This window comes from Podarcis vaucheri (assembly GCF_965113315.1).
Source record: "Podarcis vaucheri genome assembly, chromosome: 18".
NCBI lineage: Eukaryota > Metazoa > Chordata > Lepidosauria > Squamata > Lacertidae > Podarcis > Podarcis vaucheri.
In genome coordinates this window covers 12,849,722-12,871,608 of record NC_138756.1, presented here as the reverse complement: position 1 = coordinate 12,871,608, position 21,887 = coordinate 12,849,722, and the positions used below count along the sequence as shown (strand labels likewise).

At 53.0% G+C, this 21,887-nt stretch overlaps 1 protein-coding gene across 1 annotated transcript in view; it reads left to right on the top strand.

The window, feature by feature from the left end:
• INSR (insulin receptor) overlaps positions 1-21,887 on the top strand; it is a 46,801-nt gene continuing 24,914 nt past the window's right edge. The window contains exons 1-2 of the mRNA XM_082206251.1: positions 1-83; positions 14,180-14,728. Coding sequence (XP_082062377.1) covers positions 5-83; positions 14,180-14,728 — 628 coding nt within the window. The 5' untranslated portion in view covers positions 1-4. The remainder of the gene's footprint in view (positions 84-14,179; positions 14,729-21,887) is intronic.

The following is a 21,887-nucleotide window of genomic DNA, read 5'->3' as shown; positions in this document are numbered from 1 at the left end:
CATCATGCCTCTCCCCGGCGGGCGGCTCCTCGCCTGCCTCGCCCTCGCCCTCCTGGCCGGGGCCGGGGGGGGCCGAGCCGAGAGTGAGTGCGGGGGGGGGGAGAGGGACGGGAGGGGCTCCAGAGGTGGGGGGGGGCAGAAGGGGGAATATGGGGGGGGCGAAGGGGCGGGGGGAGCAAGACAGGGGGTGCAGAAAGGCCAGTGGGGGGGGTTATAGGGTGGGGGGTAACGGTAATCGAAGGACTCCTCTGGTGGGGGGGTATATGGGGGGCAACAGGGGGTGGAGAGGAGGGGGTAACAGACGGGAAAGGAGGGATGAAATCGAGGGGCTCCAGAGGTGGGGGGTGCAGAAGGGGAGAGAGAGGGAGGATATGGGGGGGCGAAGGAGTGGGGATAGGAGGCTATGGGGTGGGGGGAGCAGGACAGGGGGGTGCAGAAAGGCGAGTGAGGGGGGATATAGGGTGGGGGGTAATGGCAATCGTAGGACTCCTCTGGTGGGGAGGTATATGGGGGAATAGGGGGCAAGGGACGGGAGGGAGAAAAGCGAGGGGCTCCTGAGGTGGGGGGTGCAGAAGGGGAGAGAGAGGGAGGATATGGGGGGCGAAAGCATGGGGAATAGGAGGTGGGGGATATGAGGGGTGCAGAAAGGCGAGTGGGGGGGATATGGGGTGGGGGGTAATGGCAATCGTAGGACTCCTCTGGGGGCAGTGGCGTAGCGTGGGGGGTGCAGGGGGGCCGGGCGCAACATCTGGGGGTTAGGGGGCGCAAATGACTTGCCTTGCCCCAGGGGCTGACAACCCACGCTACGCCACTGTCTGGTGGGGGGGTATATGGGGGAATAGGGGGTAAGTGACGGGAGGGAGGGAGAAAATCGAGGGGCACCAGAGGTGGGGGGGTGCAGAAGGGGAGAGAGAGAGAGGAGGGATATGGGGGGGTTAGGGGGCGCAAATGACTTGCCTTGCCCCAGGGGCTGACAACCCACGCTACGCCACTGTCTGGTGGGGGGGTATATGGGGGAATAGGGGGTAAGTGACGGGAGGGAGGGAGAAAATCGAGGGGCACCAGAGGTGGGGGGGTGCAGAAGGGGAGAGAGAGAGAGGAGGGATATGGGGGGGAAGGGGGGGATCGGAGGCTGAGACGTAGGGGGAGTAGGACAAGAGGGTGCGAGTGGGGTAGGATATGGGGTGGGGGGGTGAAGGGAAGAAATAGGGAGTGGGGGCATGGGGGGAGCAGGACAGGAGGGTGCAGAAAGGCGAGTGGGGGGTATGGGGGGAAACAGTAAACATAGGGCTCCTCAGGTGGGGGGGATGTGGGGGTGGACAGGGAGGGAGGGAGAAAACCGAGGGGCTCCTGAGGTGGGGGGGTGCAGAAGGGCAGAGAGGGGGGATATGGGGAGGGAATAGGGGGATGCACAGACAGGAGGGGGGAAGTAGTCAAAGGGCTCCTGAGGTGGAGTGGGGGGGTGAATGGGGTAGAGGGAGACTAGGGGGGCAGGGATAGGGGGTGGGGTGAATGGACAGGAGGGAGAGGGAATCGAGGGGCTCCTGGGGTGGGGGGTGAATGGGTCAGTGAGTTGTGGGGTGGGCCCTTCACTGCAGGTGTCAGGAGAAAACCGGCCTTGGCTTTTGCAGCTCAGCCCCCCAATGGGGGAACTCAAAAGCTTGCTTCCTGGACGGGGCCCCTCTTTGTATCTCTGCCCCATAGCGGACCTCAAGGGGCCCCAACTGGGCTGCAGACGCCAAGCCCAAGCCCAGCTGCCTGGCAGCCGATTGGAGGCCTCTGGGGGTGGGGCTCCCAACATCTGGCGGCACTTGCTGGAGGGCGCGTGGGGAGGGGAGGGGGCCTCTGGGGTGGCCCCCCAGTAGTTATGGGGAGCTCTGCCTGGTGGGGACTGCAGTACCTTAACCGGGATGCTGGGGGTTGTATTGGGGGACGGAGTGATTTTGGACGGCTTGGAGTTGCGCTCAGGAGTGTTTGCAATGCGTTTAGTAGAATGCGAGAATTTGCAGAGTTTTGATGGACGCCAACTGTCACTTGGCCCGACCCCTTGCAAGGTTTTGCCCACCGTGGGGCTGGGACCCACAGCCCTACCTCTCTCTACCAGCTCAACTAGACTTACAATTTTCCTTGAAAGGGGGTAACCGTTCAAGACTGGGGTGCTGTTGGTGCCCATCTGTGTGTCTGCGATGCGCTTGGCAGTAGTGGAAGACTTAAAACGTAATGGTCCAGAGTTGCAATGGAAGGGGGTGCTTTGGAGGGAGGTGCCAGGCTTAGGGTGCCAGGTTTAAGACCCAGCCGTGGGCATGTACATAGGGGAGGTTTCGGGGGCAGATGCAATATTCGGGGCAGCGCCAGCGATACGGTTGTAGCCGACGGAATGGCGAGAGGAGACTCGGTTGCATTAATTAATGGAAGCACTGCCAGTTTAGGAGACTGGGGTCGCCTTGGCAGGCCGCTCACCCAGATCCTGGGGGGCTGCAACTGGGGGGCGGTTGTGGAAATTTCATTCATCGTGACATTCAGGGAAGAAGGCTTCTGGTGTGGAACAGGAGGAGAAGGAGAGGATAGAGAAGCTCCTCTTTTTATTTTATTCTAGCGTAACTTTGTATTAATGCAATGTTTTTATACATAACTATGTGTCCTTGCAATGCTCTGTTTAAGTTCTCCGCTGCTGCTGCTGCTGCTGCTGCTCCTCTGAGACGTTGTGGTGCAGAAATCAATTAACTAACAAAAAAGAGGAGTAGATTGAAATCACAACCGAAGGGATTGTGTTCAGGGAAGTCCTCTGGGGTGATTTTTCGGTATCGCGAATAGTAGTAGCAGAAGATTTAAATCCTAATGACAGGGTGTGTCTAGAGAAGAGACCGCTGGGCTGATTGCTCCATTTACTACTGGTAGTATTACCGGGAGTAGCCTCAATTATAATAGTAGAAGGCACATGAAGAGGAGAGACCTCTGGGCTGACGCTTTGCTCTTCCCCCATAATAGGAGTGGCCATGATTTGTGTTTTTGACTTGTCGAGAGTTTGTTTTATTGATATAAACAGTATTACGGCGGCACGCTAGCAGTAACAGTGGTGAGCGTTATTCTAGTATCTGCATACGTAATTAGAATTGGTAGTAACAGCCTGGAAGTGTGGTCTACTCAGAAGCCACTGGTTCAGTGGGGTTTGCTTCGGGGTCAGCGTGTGTGGGCTTGCATCACCCGTAACTACACTAGCTAGTAACTAGCAAAATTAGAATTAATCATAACAGTTCCAGGTGATTGGAAAGGAGCCGTCTGGGATTATGCCCTCTCTTCTTGTGGTAGTTATGACTTTTGTACTTGCCTGGAGGGCGTTGATTAATAAGCTTTAACGAAACTGATAAGAGTAGAAATAATAATAATAATAATAATAGGAATGGAGAGCAGATCTCTGGAATTATTCTCTCCTGCATTTGGACACAAGACTTGTTATGTGCCTAGAAAATGTTATATGCTTCACAAAGCAAGTTTCCTTTAGTTAGTTATCAACAGCATCCGTACGCCACTTAGCATCCAAAAGTATTGAAGCAGTTGTACGAGATGACAGGAAGCCATTCAGCCAAAATAAAATAACATAAAACATAGTTTAGGCTTCATAAGCCGTTAGTAGGGCAGGGCGATATCTGTGATCTGTCACCAGTTAAACATCGCGGCAAACCGATAGATCACGATGTCCGGAAGAAGGATGGAGGCGAGGGGAGCTTGAAAAGTCGTTGGCATGCTCTGAAAGTGTAAGATCGTTGGCTGATGCCTCTGAATGTCAGAGGGAAGATCGTTCCCGCTTGCGTCTCTTCTTAAGGCGTCACGCGGGACGTGGAGACAAACAAATAAAGGCGAAAACATCACAAGGAAAAGCTGTGTTACACCAAAACCGTAACAAGACGGAAGAGGCGGCGAGCACGAAAACAGGCATGAGATAATAAACAGATCGCGCTTATCTTCCCGGAGGCCTCCTTCTCCGCGCATCCTGACCATCGATAACAGTAATTAAGTGCCACACTGGATTCCGTGGCCCGGTTGGCATGCCATGGTTCTGTTCCAGATGGTATCTCCTGGGCAGCTGCTGTCGGTCAGTGCAGGAGACATTGCTGAGATAGATGGACCCCCTCAGCCAGCCGCTTGCAGGAGGGAGGCGATTCTGCCCCCAAGGCAGCTTCCTGCTGAAACCGGCACTTCGTTCAGACCCATGAGGACTTGAACCTTGGCTTGTTTGTAAGGAAAGGACCGTCTCTCTGGGGCTGGGGCTGGGAGAAGGAAAGGGAGGAGAGGGGCTGGCCCAGTGCTAAGAGTTGGGGGGTCCTGCAGGGCGCAGCCCCCTTCTGCCACGGCGAGGCCCCATGTCGGAGCTGTTTGGTTCAGCACCTGGCAACAATCATTATAATTTCAGGAAAAATATCTGGCAGAAATCCTGGAGAGAGCTGCTGCCAGCCAGTGCAGGCAGTATTGAGCTAGATGGAGTCAGCGGCCCTGGCTCTGCGCAAGGCAGTTCCCTCTGTAGCTCCCAGATTTGGGGGGAAGGCGCTCCCTGTTAAGCTGGAAGATACCCGCGTCTGCGAGGGTTTCATTGTCTAGGAGAGAATATATAGATATATTAGAAGCAGTCTGTGGGGAGCAGCGCTGGGATGGGTCTGTGCTGACCTACAGGCTGTTATTTGGGGCTGTGTGGGGCCCGTCTGTCCTCCCTCTGTGCCTCGTGGCTCCTGGGCAGTTGCATCACTTGTGTTTTGGGATGTATTTTGGTCACGGAGACCCTGGCGATGCCGGGTTCCTAGAACCAGGCCTGAAAGAGCCTTGCCGGCAGTGGGGGGCTTTTATTTGGAGCCGTGGCTTAATAACAACAGGAAGAAAGACACCTGTTGACGAGATGAATCACCTGGAAGCTGGCTTATCAGAACTCTCCCGTTTCCAGGCCAAAGTTCCTTGCTTCTCGCGTATTAGCAGGGATCGTTCTGTTTGGCGGGGGCCGCTGATTTGCCGCCTCTCTCTGTGCTTGATGCAAGCAGCTGCCATTATCCCCAATCAAAACACGAAGCAGCCGTTCTGTTTGCTTCCGCGAAACACACTCTTTTATATTCCGTTCCTCGTCGGCCTTCCTCCCCGCCAGGCGCTCTCTCTCTGCCTCTCGTTTCCAGAGAAGCAGGAGGAGGAGGAGGAAAGGGGTTCTCCTCCAGAGGTGACCAAATCCCTCTTAATCTAGTATTGTGCTTGTGTGAGCACACCGTCCGGCTCCCAGCTGAAGCGGCCTGCTTGTTCAGCCCGTAAAACTCCGGGGCATGTGCCCTCTCTGCCCCCATCCCTCCCACAGTTTGCTGGGACTGGCGTTTCCAATTTTGACTTCTAGTTCGGCTTCTCAGGCCAGACTGGTTCTGCCCATGCGAAACCCAGAGATGCGCATCACTTTCACGAAAAGACGTGGCTTGCCTTGCGTCTCCCGGGAGGGCGGAATTTTTTTTGGGGGGGGGAGATGCGAATTTAATACAGCCCTCTACCATTTGGAATGGGTGAAAGAATGGGAAAGAAAGAAAGAAAGAAAGAAAGAAAGAAAGACCACTGGAACCTTATTTGGGTCTGGTTTCATAGTTTTGTAGTAACCCCTCCCTGGAACCTTATGGTGACAGATGGGATAAAAATAATAATAATTTTGTAAGTAAATAAACACAGTCAGTTTGGAAGCAGTTAGGCATTGCAGTGCCAAACAAGCACCCTGCAATAACTGGAGGTGGCCGTTATACTCTGCACATTTTTCGTTCTTCCCCTTCCCTCTCTTTTTTCCCCAGTTGTACATTCTTTGGTTTCTTCCCCAGTGTGTTAGAAAAAAACGAGGCGGTCGATCTGAGAAATGCCTTTGGCAACCTCGGACGTGACCTAAGCCATTTTCTGAAATGCGTTCCTTGAAAGCGCTGGAAAACAAAACTCTTATTCTTCTGGACGGGACTAAGGATTGTTTTAGTTGTTGGTGTTGGGTTTTTTTCTTACCCCGGATACGGGTTGTTGTTTTTGTGTAGGGAAGCCCCGTGGTTTTGAGATCCCCAAAGTTGGTTCCTTACATGAGGCTTTGCAGAGAGAGGAAAAAGAAGTTTTGGTTCCCCCCGGCTTTTACTACATAGCCAGAATGCAAGGAGCTCAGACTTGTGAAAGCTGCCTTGCGCCACATTCATCCATCCAGCTTGATACAGGCTACACGGGCTGGCAGCAGCTGCTTTTCAGTGGGGAACATTCCCCGCCCGGCGCTGAGCAACATCACAACAGGTTTTGAGCATGAGAGGCGAGGGGAGACGGTTCCTTGAGTCCATACGCAGTGAGGTTACTCGCGAGCAAGTGACTTCTGACCCAGCTGCCGGCCGTGTTTACATGCATCCGAGTTAAAGTTTGACATCGCACGTTGCAATGCTTAACCGGGGGATAACTAGGAACACGGCTGTTTTCTCCACGCTTAAGCAGAGGCGGTGTGGGTCGCGCCGCCTTCCAGGCCTCCCCACAAGCATTTCTCAAACGGGCCCCGAACCAGTCCCCCAAACGGCTTCTCTGGACTGTGGCATTTGGAACACAGAGGGGTATAATTGTGCCCCTCCTGTCTATATATCCGTCCTTTGGCTATATATAAAAGCGGGCGTCGAAGCGGGCACATTTGTGCAAGCGTTATTCCATGCAAAACACGGAGCGGCGTTCTGGGGCTTGGGGGTGCGCCAATAGATGTTTTTTGAGGCTGCTCTTCTGCCAGACTTCCCTCCCATAGAAGCGCGCAGCAGGCTGCCAGCCCGTGCAGAGTGGCAGGGCGTGTGTCCTTGTTTTGAAAGTGCTGCCCTGAAACATTGAGCAGAAATGGAAATAATAGAAATAATAATAATAGGTTCTGTTCTCGGTGGCGTCTCTGCTGCCGCGTCAGTGTGGGCAATATGGAGCTTGCTAGAATATCGGTAGCTTCTTCCTTCCTTATTTCAATCAGCCCTCGACTGAGATGATGAGGACTAGCAACCTGCTTTGCATTTAAGAGAAGGAGCAGGGCTTTGTATGCCTAGCACGTCCCGGGTTCATTCCCTCTGCATAGGGCCGGGATTCCCGCCTGCCTGAACCCGCAGGGAACCCTTGCTGCCGGTCAGTGCTGCCAGCACTGGGTTCAGTGGTCTGGCTGCCCAAGGCCCCTTTCCTGGGCTCCTGAAATGGCAGCGATGCGAAGAAAGGCTTGTTATGCAACCTCAGGTCCTTGCCAAAGCCGTGCGCTCACCCTCCACGGCAGGCTTTGGCAACCTGGTGCCCCTCCAGATGGAGTGCAATATCCCCCCCCGACCCCCGGGTTTTTTAGTCCAAAACCTCTGGAGGAGGGGGCACCAAGCTGGCAAAGGCTACCCAGAGCCCCCCCCCCCACGACTGCTCTGCAAGAGGCGCCGACTCCCCGTTCAAACCAACCTAGTGTGGAAAGAGCCACACGCCCTTCGCTGCCTCATTAACAATACTATAAAAGTGGAGGCTTTAAACGGAGACCTGGGTACAATTCAGTAAAACTTTCCCACTGAGTTTGTTTTGTTTGGTTTCTGTTTTTTAAGGCCCTTCGGAGAACTCTTGTAAAGAGAGAGAGAGAGAGAGAGAGAGAGAGAGAGAGAGAGAAAGAAAGAAAGAAAGAAAGAAAGAAAAGCATTAGTCGGATCTGTCCTGTGTGCAGCAGACTTAGAGAAATCGCAGCTTGCATTTCACAACTGTTAAGAATCATATTCTTTTATATTTTAGACAGCCTGCTTCCCCCCAAATATTTAATGCAGTTTTCACCAACCTGCACTGGACTACTACTACCATCAACCCCTGTCGGGTAACCAGGTTGAGAAAAGCTAATTTAACGGGGGGAAGGAACCCAAGGGTGTGGGTGCCTCCCTCTCCTCCCCATCCTACCCCCTGGGAATAACCTCAGATACTGGGAGCACGTGCCCAGCATCATTCCCGGCGAACTATAACTAGGCAAGCAGAGGAGTATCTTTCTGCCAAAAAGATTGTGCCAGTTTCTTTCATTTAGAGGGCTGGCCAGCCCCTGGCGCCGCTGAACCTCTTGGCGTTCGCAGTATCGAGTCTCCTCAGTTTCCTCTTCCGTTCTTGCCAGGCCCCATCCTTAGTCGCTTGGCAAGAGGGGCGAAGGCAGGCGGCTGGAGAGTCGCGGCGCCTGCTGTGGCTGTTTCATGCTGGGAGAATCCGTCTTGGCTGGGGAGGGCAGGGTATAAATAAAAAATTATTATTATTATTATTATTATTATTATTATTATTATTATTTCCTGCTACCACTCTCTGAATTTGCCCAACCCTCTTTCAAAGAGCTTGCCGACTGTCGCATTCCTCCTGCGGTGGCGAGTTCCAGAGTTGAGCGGCTGAGAATTGTGAGAGGGTCTCTTGACAACTCAGATGGCACAGACTACAGGATTTTTTGGCGCCGGCGGTGGGTGGGTGGGTGGGGGGAAGCCGTGACAAATCAAAATGGCACGGTGCTGCTTCAGATGTGAAGTGCAGAGGCCGCCCCTCGTGAGTCATTAAAGGTTTGTTATCCAGATTGTTTACTACAAACACGCTCTTGCTGCGTTCCAGAATTGCCCTCGCTCTTTCGGTGCCTCAAGGGTATGCTACCTTCGGAGCTTATGTAAGATGCTCTCTCGCCCCCCCACCCCAAACGGCTTGCTGGCAACCAACATCCTTGTTGTTTTTGCATTGTGTGTTTCTGGGACTTGTGCTTTGCTTTAAAATTTAGGTTTGGGGTGCGTGTGCCGAGAAGGTTCCGATTCTGCTCAGGCTGGGGGTGAGGGAAGCGGCTCCCTAGGCTTTGTCTCCCAGCCGCACTGGAAGGTGTTGTGCATGCAAAGGTGTTGTTCTTTAGTTGTTTAGTGGTGTCCGCCTCTTGGTGACCCCCTGGACCAGAGCAGGCCAGGCCCTCCTGTCTTCCATTGCCTCCCGCAGTTTGGTCAAACTCAGGCTGGTAGCTTTGAGAACACTGTCCCACCATCTCGTCCTCTGTCGTCCCCTTCTCCTTGTGCCTTCCATCTTTCCTAACATCAGGGTCTTTCCCAGGGAGTCTTCTCTTCTCATGAGGTGGCCAAAGTCTTGGAGCCTCTGCTTCAGGATCTGTCCTTCCATGCAAAGGTAGCACCAAGCTCTGCCATCCGTTCCAGGATATAAATGGCTCTCTAGCACACACCTGCCTTACCCAGCGAAACTCGTGATTCCTGCTTCTCAGGGGGGTTGGACTAGATGTCCCCTAGGGCTCCCTTCCAACTCTGCAACTCAGCAAATGAACCGGGTTGCGTGGCTCAACCAAGGTGCGTCCGTCCAGCAGACTTGACCTTACTGCTGCCCTGCAATCTCCCCGAACATTTTCCTCTGGGGATGGGGAGATGGTGGAGGACCGGAACTCAAGGCCGGCCGGTTCTTTCTTCCAGAGGCCGGAGCGGCCACCTGGCCGGCCCTGCAGAGAGGGACCTTGGGTGGCACCTGTGCGTGCCTCTGGCCGAACAACTCCCCGGCCCAGATAACGGCGCAATATCTCGAGCAAGCACATTTTCCCTCAAGGATTTGTTTGTCAAGACGGTTTGCGCTTGTAGCTTTCAAGGTTAACAAATAAGTCTAACCTTCTGCGCAGGAACAGCAGGGAGGAAAAAAGCCCCAGTACTTTGGTTTTCTGGCCCCACTCCGCTTGAAAGGAAAGACAAACAAGTTTTGAGTTGTTTGGACTAAGGAGCGTTGCAAGAAAGGCCAGGAGGATTTGCAAGCCAGAGGTCGCCCGAAAAGTGCCTACTGGCCGCGATGGCTCGTGTTCTGGCCCCGGCTACCAGTCGCTGGGGGCCACACATGGGAAGCGTGTCCTCGCTTGCACTCGGGCCCTTTGGAGCCTCAAATTCATGGAGGGGAAGGCCAGAATCGGAGGAAGGGTGTTGTACGAGGGAGGAGAGTTTGGGACTTGAACCCGCAACCCTGAGATCAAGAGCTTCAGGCTCTGCCACCTGAGCCATCTTTAACGGGAAAAGGCCAGTCTGGCTGGGTCTTCAGCTGGCGGGTCAGGACAGATCCACGGACTGCACCCTGGCCCAAAATGGGTGGGTTTGTGGGGCCCTGGTGGTATCTGGTCGGCAGCCGTGGGGTGCCCCCCAGCAAGGCTGTTCTCACCTGAGGGTCAGTTGCCCCCTTTTGCAGCCAGGCAAAGATGAGGTTTCAGCAGCTTGGGGGGGGGGCGAAGTGTGATGTTGTTGTTTAGTGGTGTCCGCCTCTTCGTGACCCCCTGGACCAGAGCACACCAGGCCCTCCTGTCTTCCACTGCCTCCCCCAGTTTGGTCAAACCTTCGAGAACACTGTCCCACCATCTCGTCCTCTGTCGTCCCCTTCTCCTTGTGCCCTCCATCTTTCCCAACATCAGGGTCTTTTCCAGGGAGTCTTCTCTTCTCAGGAGGTGGCCGTTCATCTTGGCTGCCCTCCTTGGCATAGTTCATAGCTTCTCTGAGTTATTCAAGCCCCTTCGCCACGGCAAGGCAGTGATCCATGAAGGGGGTGTGTGCGAAGCGTAAGATGGACCAAAACCAGCACAAGGCAGCTCTCTGGGTTCCTCTTTAAATCAGCTCAGCTTCCCGTTCAGAACGCCGCAAGCTCACTCCCCGGTGACAGTGTCTCCAGGTAACGCCCGAAAATCTGGAGAGCCATTTCTGCCAGTCAGTGCAGACGGCAAGGAGCTGGATGGGCCTGGGAGCCGTGAGGGCCGCCAACTCGGAGATCTTAATAAAAAGAGGAGGTTCGCGGCAGGTGACGGCTGCTTGCCACAACGGCTCTGCTGTCGGAGATGGCGCAGAAAACTCCAGCTACCTTGTGGAAGGGGAGTTAGTCTAATCTGCTGCAGGATGGGTCCGTCAGTGGCTCTTAGTTGAACCTTCGGACTCAGAGGCAGTCTACTTGTGAACGTTAGTCCCCGCGGCACAAACAAGGCAAAGCTGTTTGCAGGCTTCCCGAAAGCTTCCGGTCGGATTCTGCGCCAAATGCAAACCACCTGTTTAAATCGATATGTTCAACTTGCCCCACAAGGAATCCTTAAAATGACAAACTGGGGCAAAACATTTTACTTCCTTTGTCTCTCTGCTGATATTTTTTGCTTCTTTAAGAGGAAACCGTTGTCCAGGGGCCCCTTTCCCAGCCTTGCCTTTTTCGACGCCGCGTTTCTTTCTGCATCTTTAAAAAGAGGGGAAGGTGAAAAATTCCACGGCCGATTTACAAGGCGGCCTGGACCTCTTGCCAGAAGAATGCCGTTGAGCAGCCATATTGTTCCAGATTCCGCAGCAGCACTGCCAGCTAAAAAATTTATTTGCGATTAATGGGCTTTAAACAATTCCTCGTAAAAGGAGCTTTCGGGTTTTAATTGCACGGGGAGAAGGCAACTCTGGAGCCGGCCTTGCGGTCCAATTCGTCCCCTCTGGGTCCCTCTATCCTGATCAGCTCCTGAATGAGCTCAAGGTTGCAGCAACATTCAGTGTCCTGGGCCTTTGGCCCCAGAACTTGAGGGCAGGCTCCGGCAAGGCGTTTCCAAATACCTGGCCTTAGGCTGCTGCCGCTCGCCTACACAAGGACACGCAGGGAAGTGGCCTAGCTGGATGCCTTGCGGTGACATTTGTCGGGGTTAAGCACGGGCGACCTTTGCAGGTATTGGGTTGCCTGGCCTCTGGCCCCACCTCTGGCCCAGCTCTCCTTCTCTCTGGGACACGTGCGGCCGTTTAGAGAAAAGGGCAGGATAGGAACGCAGCAAAGAATAGTAATATTCAGATAAGAAAGACCCCTTGGAATCGACGGACTTGGCATTTGTCGATAGGGCAGGGCGATATCTAGTTTTCAGTGTCGTCACCAGTTGTGATATACAGTGGTTCTCAAACGCCTTGGGACTCAAACAACTTGGAACTCAAACATTGCAAACCCAGAAGTAAGTGTTCCGGTTTGCAAACTTATTTCGAAAGTGCTCCGTTTTGAGTGTTACGCTTCCGATTTGAGTTTTACGCTGAGGTCTATGTCTGTTTTTGCTGTTTATTTTGCGTTTTTGTATTTGCGGCTCTTTTTTTGTTTTGGTGACTGTGTGGAAACCCAGTTCAGCTACTGACGAATTGATTGTGTGACTGCAGCACATTGTTTATCGCTTTCATTTTATGGATTGATGGTCTCGTTAGATAGCAAAATTCATGTTAAGTTGCTGTTTTAGGGGTTGTTTTTAGAGGTCTGGAATGGATTAATCCGTTTTGCATTACTTTGTATGGGTAAGCGCGCCTTGGTTTTGGAATGCTTTGGTTTTGGAACGGACTTCCGGAACGGATTCAGTTTGAGAACCAATATTATATCACGGTGTCCGAAATAAGGATGGAGTTATGGAGAGGCGCTGGATGGCTCCACGCTTTTCTCCGCATTGTGATTTCTGCGCAGCGCACAAGTATAATGATCCTTGACATTATAGAATCATGAAACCGGTATCACAATATTGATATATCACCTAGTCCTATTCATCCTATATGCTGGTTTCAATGGATCTGCTTTGAGTATGAGTAACGCCAACCCGTTGAAATTGAAGGACACAGGCTAACTAACCAGGCCCATGAATTGCAGCGGGTCTACTCTGAGTGCAGTTTAGCAGGATACCGCCCTAGGCTCCTTTGGGAAGAAAGGCGTGCTATAAATCCAGTAATAAGCAGGATAAAATGTAACCCGCTCCCTCCCAACGCTGGTAGGGTGGCCCGTCGCTGTCGTGGCCACTGGCCACGGAGCGAATTAGCTCAAATCCCCTCTCAGAGCCGTCCAAATTGGCTTTTGGAGATGAAGACTTTTAAGCGCCGGCAGCTTATCCCGCAGCTGGGAGGGGATATTAATCCCGGCCCTCTGGTTATCCAACACAGATTAGCATGTCTAAATCAGATTATGACACCGGAGCGTCTTCGTGGCCAAGGGCTTCTGGGGGGGGGGGGGCAGAGGCAGATTGTTGGCCTGCCTGGGTTCAGATTCCCAAGACCGGCCCTTCCTGTCCCAAGCGGTGGCCCTCTAGGTTGGCCCAAGTGAAATAGAGGCCAGGCAAGGAGTGGGCAACCCTCTCCCCAAAAAGGGCAAGGGTGGGGGAAGAGAGGTTTGGGGTTTTCACATGCTGTGGGTTTGCCCTTTGGGGCCGAGTGGCTGGAAAACCCAAAGGCCCTTTTAATGTACCCCATAGGCAGTGGGTTGTATCCATCTTAAGTTCCTCCCTTGACTGACGTAGGCCTATTGATTTCAGTGGCTCTGCTCGGAGTGGAACTCAGATCAGCTGCAAACCCGCAGGGCTTGAAGTTACAGCTCAGATATATAAGCCGGACTTCAAATCACAGTTTCGGTCTCCAAAATGGAATGTCTAGTTGCCATTTGGGGGCAAGACAGCTCTAAAGTATTATTTATCAAATGATGGAATGATTGGCTAATTCTCAGTTGAACATCTGGCTAGTCAGAGGACAACCTTGAGCCAGGTTGAGAACTTTGAGAACAGAAAGTGGCCAATTGTTGTTGTTGTTTAGTTGTTTAGTCTTGTCCTCCTCTTTGTGACCCCCTGGACCAGAGCAGGCCAGGCCCTCCTGTCTTCCACTGCCTCCCGCAGTTTGGTCAGACTCATGCTGGTAGCTTCCAGAACACTGTCCCACCATCTCGTCCTCTGTCCTCCCCTTCTCCTTGCGCCCTCCATCTTTCCCAACATCAGGGTCTTCTCTAGGGAGTCTTCTCTTCTCCTGAGGTGGCCAAAGTCTTGGAGCCTCAGCTTCAGAATCTGTCCTTCCAGTGAGCACTCAGGGCTGATTTCCTTCAGAATGGATGCGTTTGATCTTCTTGCAGTCCATGGGACTCTCAAGAGTCTCCTCCAGCACCATAATTCAAAAGCATCCATTTTTTGGCAATCAGCCTTCTTGATGGTCCAGCTCTCACTTCCATGCATCACTACTGGGAAAACCATGGCTTTAACTATACGGACCTTTGTTGGCAAGGGGATGTCTCTGCTTTTTAAGATGCTGTCTAGAAAGTGGCCAATAGCCAGGTGCAATTTCCTAATTTCAAACACTGTGTCACAAGCTGTTGCCGCTTTCTGTTGGGAGGAGAGGTGTCTGTTTGGCAGCTGGAAAGCTCTCTTAACCGTTTTTGTCCCCTGTTCTCTTTCCAGTTTGCCCCAGTATGAACATCCGGAACGACATTTCCAACTTCCGCCAGCTGGAGAACTGCACGGTGATCGAGGGCCACCTGCAGATCCTGCTCATGTTCGGAGCCAAGACGGAGAACTTCCGGGGCCTCAGCTTCCCCAAGCTCACCATGGTCACCGAATACCTGCTGCTCTTCCGGGTCTACGGCCTGGAGAGCCTCAAGACGCTCTTCCCCAACCTGACGGTCATCCGGGGGACGCGGCTCTTCTTCAACTACGCCCTGGTCATCTTCGAGATGGTCCACCTGAAGGAGGTGGGCCTGCCCAGCCTGATGAACATCACCCGGGGGGCCGTGCGCATCGAGAAGAACGCCGAGCTATGCTACCTCTCCACCATCGACTGGTCCCGGATCGTGGACTCCGTCGAGGACAACTACATCGTCGCCAACAAGCGGGACGAGGAGTGCGGGGACATCTGCCCCGGGAAGGCCAAGGGGAAGAGCGTCTGCTCCCCGACGGTGATCAACGGCATCTTCATCGAGCGCTGCTGGAGCCACGAGCATTGCCAGAGAGGTAAGGGATGCTTCGGAATGCCTCTGGTTGCCGTAAACCGCAGGAGGGGGAGAGAGGGTTCTTGCGCTGGGGAGAAGAGGATTCTGGACTGGGTGGGTCTCTGCTCTAATTCGGGGTTTCCCAAACCAGCTCTTTTTGGACTACAGCGCCCATCATCCCTAGCTAGCAGGTCAGGGATGATGGGTATTGTAGCCCAACCGCTGGGAACCTTAGTTTGAGAAACGCCGTTTAGCCCAGTGGTTCCCAACCTCTTTTTTTGGCCATGCCCCACTTAAGCATCTCTAAAATTCTGGTGGCACCTCCCTCCCATGACATATAATTCTTATTATTCAAAAAGTGGACTCCTATTCATGTGGAGGAAGCCTAAAAGGCCATTCATTTGTTGATACAGTGGTACCTCGGGTTACATACGCTTCAGGTTAAAGACTCCGCTAACCCAGAAATAGTGCCTCAGGTTAAGAACTTTGCTTCAGGATGAGAACAGAAATCGTGCTCCGGCGGTGCAGCAGCAGCAGGAGGCCCCATTAGCTAAAGTGGTGCTTCAGGTTAAGAACAGTTTCAGGTTAAGAACGGACCTCCGGAATGAATTAAGTACTTAACCCGAGGTACCACTGTACAGTCGTATCTTGGTTGCTGAACGTCTTGGAACTTGTACATTTCGGCTCCCGAATGATCGAAAACCGGAAGTGAGTGATCTGGTTTCCAAAGAATTTTTGGGAGCCGATTGTCCAGCACAGCTTCCGATTGGCTGCACAACGCTCCTGCAGCCAATCGGTAGCCGGGTCTTGGTTTTCGAACAGTTCCAGAAGTCAAACAGAAGCTGTTTGAGAACCAAGATACGACTGTAACTCATTCTCAAATTGCCCCCCCCCTTAAAAATCAAATTGCCCCCTGTTGGGAACCACAGGCTTAGCCTTTCCTACCTCACAGGGCGGTTGTGTGGATAAAATGAGGAGGAGGAAGAGCCACGTGCGCCTCGCCGCCTCGGGCTCCTTGGAAGACCCAAGTTTGGGAAGGTAAATTCTTAGGTCCTGTTGCTAGGCGGAGTCCGTGGTGTTTGCCGAGGGCAGCGGTCCTTAACTGGCCCCGACACAAAGCCCCCGCCTCGGACTCCCAGCCTGTACCGCGGGACCCACCCTCTCCTATTTGCTTTCGAATTAACAGTGCAAATAAGGCGCGTTATGAATCCGAAAAGGGCCGTTCGCAGAGCGATAGACATCATGCCACCCTCGCATGACCACCTCGAAATGAAAACCAGGGCTTTAGCCAAAACCTAGTGGTAGTGGTGGTGATTTTTAAGACTCCCATTTCAGTGAGACCCCTGGGCAGGTTTGCTCTTCCAGTGGCAGGCGATGTTGGAAAGTCGTCAACTCGCAACTCGTTTTGTGCGGCTGCGCTGGGTTTTGGTTTCTGTTTGGAGGGTCGCTGCGGCGGAAAAGCCTGCTCACAAATATCGGTGGGCACCAAACGGCAGCAGGTGGACTAACCAAAGTCCAAAATCGGTTTCCTTCCCCGCTTCAAGCTTCTGAAGCAAACCCCGAGGCTTTGTGTTCGATTTAACTTCAGTAGCTGCTTAACTTCTGCGTTCTGCCTGGAAAGGGCTCTTTTTCTGGGTTTGGTGTTTTTTTTTTGTAGTTTGCTTTCTTCATTATTTGGAATCTCTCCTGTCAATGTTTGGGTCTCGCTTGCTAGGAGAGAAGAGACAACAAAGGCTTTGTGATGGCTAAGCTCCTTCTCCGGTTTACTTAACCTGCCCAAAGCTTCCTTGTAGGTTCTGCCTGCGTTCTTTTTTATTTTCCTTTAATTGTTTTACAAGCCCAAAACATTTGGACTGGCAGCGTTTGCAGCCGGTGAGATATATATACACACACACACACACACAAACAGAGAGAGAGAGCTTGGAGAAAGCTTTCTGAACGCCGCAAACTCCTGCCACGGCCGAACTTCCTTTGTGTATATTTTGACTGCCAGATTTCGAAGGAGCTTGCTCCGTAGACGGCGGCTGTTGTATGCTTGCACAGATTAGACAGATTCACGGAGGGGAACAAGGCTATTGGGGGGCTGTTAGACCCCACGGCTAGGACCCCTCCTCTGCAGAAAACGCAGGTGCCGGTTCTGCTGGGAATCATCGCAAGTCCTGCTTCTAAAGGCTTCCCCGGGGGGCATCTTCTGGTTCCTTGGGGGGACGACAGGAGGCTGAACCAGGGCAGCTGCTACAGAGTTCTTCTCATGTTCTTATGAATGACTTTAAAGGGGGGGGGGTTAGGCAAATTGTTGTTTAGTGGTTTCGTGGTGTCTGCCTCTTCATGACCCTGCTTTTTAAGATGCTGCCTAGGTTTGCCATTGCAAAGATGTAGGGAACTGCTTCAGTCTATGTTGGAAGTGTAAGGAGAAGGAAGGCACTTTCGACCACATGTGGTGGCTGTGCAAGGTAACAAGAGCATTCTGGGAAATGATAAATAATGAGCTGGGGGGGGGAGTTTTAAAAAAGTCTGTGGAAAAAACAGGCTTTTTTTCTACTAAGAATTTTAGGTGCGGAGATACCAAAGGAGCAGAAACTATTCTTTATGTATGTGACAACAGCAGCGCGGATACTACCGGCCCCGAGATGGAAAGAAGATAAAGTCTCGGCCTGCAGGGCTCTCTGCGTGTTCTCAGAAGCCCCACCTTGCGTGTGTTGGTGATGGAAATATCATCACTTGCTAGGATGGGGAAACGCACGTGCCGCAACCACCGGCTGCCAACTTCCACCAATAATAATAGTGATAATAATAGATGCGCCAACGTCTGAAATAAAGAAAGAAATGGCCTCCTTCCTTCTCTCCCACCAGCAGCAGGAAATATATTCCTTTCCTTTGCTTTTCCTGGAGCTTTAAAGAAACATCACACCCTTGAGAGAACGGGGCTGATTTAATCCAGAGCTATCTATAGGCCTGGTTTCCCGTGTCAAGAGGGGACGGGGTTATGGGGTGGGAGAAGGAAGTGGATCGCAGCAAAGACCAGCTTACGATTTACAGGAATTCCCAGGATTTTTATTTTTATTTTTAAGTCGCAGGAAACTGTTGCTAAGGAATGTTCCCACCTAAGCAAACATTACAAGACGCTGTTTTTCCCACACACACCTCTGAACTTTGCCACCCTCTGAGAAGGCAAAGTCTGGGCAGCAGGGAAAGGGGAAAAAAATATTGAGGAAGCGAGGCTGTTCCTGCAGGCAAAGAGCTTTCCTTGGGCTCCCCGAGACGTTTCAAGCGTGCTGCGAGTTGCTTGGAGACCTTCGGGGAATGAGGGACCCACAACCCTAAGAAATTAATTCTAATTATTACTATTATTAATAATAAGGACGATCAGGCTAGTGGAGAGGACTCCAGGGCTCAGCCGTCTACGGTTCCCCTGTTTCCTCCCCCCCAAAACAACCCGTAATTCCTCACTCGTTCCCTAAAGCAGTTGCAGATCAGCACCAGAGGAAAACTCAGGAAGAAATTGGGGGAAACCTGGGCCAAAACCGGGGCTGGAGTGGCCAGTTTTGGGAGCAGTAGTGGAAAGATGGAGGCTGGAGGGAGAGATACAACTGCAGAAATGGAAAATACGGATGTGTGTGTGGGGAAAACCCTCGTCTTGCCAGGATTCACGGTCGAGGCCTCAGCTCCCACCCACTCACGCCTGCCTTGTTTTGTCTGCTGGATCAGAGAGAGGAGGAGAGATTAGCCCGGGCAGCAGACGGCAGACTGTTACTTGCAGGGGGTTTGAGGCCCTGGAAGGAAGAGCAGCAACAACCGTCTTGGCCTGCACCGCGAAGTCGCTGGATGCAAGCCAGGGGCCCAAAAGGAACACTCATAAAAAGAGCCTCCTGGATCGAGGCCACGAGCAGGACCTGGGTGCAACAGCAACTCCCTCCCCTCCTATTTACCCATCAGAGTATTTGTATACTGCGGTGTCAGAGCAGGTTTTCGGCAATAAAAGCATAAAACCCTGCGACAAAAGCCATTAAAAGGGTTAAAGGCAGGCACCAATTCAGTGTTGTGGAACGGTTTGGGGTCCCTTCCAACTCTACAATCCTGTGGTTCTACAGCAGCCTGCATAGGCCTGGCGGAATGGGAAAGTTCTCAGCAGGCACAGAAGACTCCTGCTGAGCCTCTAGTGGCAGGGAGTTCCACAGGGCCGGCAATGGTAAAGGCTTGGTTTCTTGTGATCCACGGCAACTGGCATTCAGAGATGGCTGAGGAGAACACAGCCATTGGGGCCACAGAGAGCTTTATTCCCTATCTTAATGTGCCTAAAAGCTCTTAAAAAGCAGAGACATCACCTTGCCAACAAAGGTGCGTATAGTTCAAGCTCTGGTTTTCCCAGTAGCGATGTGTGGAAGTGAGAGCTGGACCATAAAGAAGGCTGATGGCCGAAGAATGGATGCTTTTGAATTCTGGTGCTGGAGGAGACTCTTGAGAGTCCCGTGGACTGCAAGAAGATCCAACCTCTCCATTCTGAAGGAAATCAGCCCTGAGTGCTCACTGGAAGGACAGATCCTGAAGCCGAGGCTCCAAGATTTGGCCACCTCAAGAGAAGAGAAGACTCCCTGGAAAAGACCCTGATGTTGGGAAAGATGGAGGGCGCCAGGAGAAGGGGACGACGGAGGACGAGATGGTGGGACAGTGTTCTCAAAGCTACCAGCATGAGTCTGACCAAACTGGGGGAGGCAGTGGAAGACAGGAGGGCCTGGCCTGCTCTGGTCCAGGGGGTCACAAAGAGTCGGACACCACTAAACGACTAAACAACAACAACAAATACATCTCTGATAATTTTGTAGGTGTTAAATACCAATGGCACATAATTTTCATATAGTTCTCCTTCGATGCGCAGCACCGGATGCAAAATTCTAATTTCAAACACGGCAGCCTGGGTCCGGCCAAAGGGGTCCCGCCCGGCACCCTGCAGTCACGGTGCCAACCACAGGTGACCCCGCAAGGGAAGCCCCCAAATGCACACCAGAAACTGGAGGCGGAAAGCATAGATCGCCTCCGATGGAAGAGGCCGGAGATAGCTGGACACTGCATGGACAGGAGACTGGCCACCTTTCCTAGTCGCAGCCTGGCTCACCTTCGGCCCTGACATTCTGCACAGTTCCTGGGGCAGAGGCGTGAAATGACGGTGGAAGGCGGAAGGCCCTCGGGTGACGGCCAGGGGTGCAAGAGTGGCTTGCGCCGTGCCCTCCCTTGCACAGCCTCCCCACTGCATGCTTTCCCACTTAGCAGAGCGCACGCATTTGTCCCTCTGAGCTTCCACGGGAGGCCCGTCGCTCTGGAATTCCTGTGGAATGCTGGCTATGTGGCCACGCTGGAATCGCTGGGCCCTGACTGTCAGCTGGGGGGGGAGGAGGAGGATGACGACGACGAAGGCCTCTCCTTCTTTAAAAAGAAATCTGTGCGGAACGGAGCTTGCCAAACGAATTTGAGAGCGAGCAGGCGGGACAAGAAGCAGCCCAGAGCAAAAGGCAGGAATGGTTGGCGCCTTCTCGCAAGTCCATCGAGAGCTGTGTTGTCTCCACGGACTGGCAGCGGCTCTCGAGGATTTCCGGCAGAGAGGGTCTTTCCCAGCCGTTGGGGAACTGCACTTTTTGGACACCGAGCAGGCGCTCTGCAGCTGAGCGATGGTCCTTTCCTTCAAAATGAACAAGAAGGTTCTAGTCCTCATGATTACGGCTGGGCATTGGAGAGGCAGTCTGTCTGGAGAGCCAAACGGATGCGTTAGCAGCACACCGAAGTGACCTCCCCGGGGTGCAAGCCTGGCCAGGGTGTCTGGGGGTCCTGGCCTGCCCAGATGACAAGACACGCCCGCCTTGGCCTTGCTGAGGGGGTCCAATGCAAAGCAGAGTGAGCTGCCTTTGGCCGGGCAGAGGGGCTTCCGGGACCCTCACTTCCTCCACAGATGTTGCCTGCAGAAGCCGTAAGCGCACCAGGGAGTGATTCTCAGACGCCTCCATTCTCGAAAGAAGAAAGCAGTGTTTTCTAGATGCTTGGCCTCGGGTCTTTCTATTTATTTATTTATTAATTGAATTTATAAACCGTGGTTCACATCAAAGATCAACATAAAAACCACAATATATATATAACCAAAATAAAAACAACAAGCCAATAACGCCCCAAAAAGAGAGCCACATTTTAAAAGGGAATAGGATGTCAATCAGACCAACCAAAGGCCTGGTTAAAATGGAACATTTTTGCCTGGTGCCTAAAGGTGTGTAATGAAGGCACCAGGCGAACTTCCCTGGGGAGAGCATTCCTACAAACTGGGAGCCACTGCAGAGAAGGCCCTGCTCTCGTGTTGCCACCCTCCTGACCTCTCGAGGAGGAGGCACATGAAGGAGGGCCTCGGAAGATGATCTCAGAGTCTGGGAAGGTTAATATGCTCTTGCGCCCCTGAGTTAACAACAGCCCTGTGGGGCTGGCCCGTGTGGCAGCGGCGCTGAGGGTCTCTCAGCTCCTGGACCTTGTGGGCCTCCTCTTTCTCTTCTGCTTGCGTTGCTGTTCTTTAGGTAATCGGAGCTCTTCCAGCAAACGTTCCCCGCGTCTCGCCCGGGCACGACTCACTCCAGATGTTTTCCTGGAATTCCCTCTCTCTGGCGTTCCCCAGAACCCAAAGAATAGCAAGCGCAGGCCCTCGCAGGGGTGAAATCCTGCTCCTCTGATTTCTATCCCCTCTCCGCCGAGTGAGGCTGACCAGAGGAAGGAAATGGAGGGATTCCCTTTCGTCCTCTTGCCCTCGCTGCCCCTCCAGATTCTGCAAAAGGGATTTGGGAACTTTCCCTTGTCGGAAATTTGAACTGCGGAGCTGGGGGTGGGGGTGGGGAGGAGATAAAAATCTCCCTTCTCAGAAGCCAGAACAGGACGAATTAATGAACTGCTGAAATGCCAAGAGCTCTACCCACGGTTGCAAAGTCTTTCACGTGCTGCTGGGGTGTTGCAACAGCCTTGCGTAAGACGGGGCGCACTCTTCCTCTTCCCACAGATGTGGAGCTGCCCTTGTACGTTACGCGGCAAGTTGCCTGTCAGAGCCGCAGCTCCCTGAGGCCCTTCGCCCCCGACCCCTTCTGCAGACGCAGCCCCTGGGAGCGTGCGATCTGACGTGGGCCTCTTTGTCTTCAGCCACAAGTGAAATAAAGCCTTTC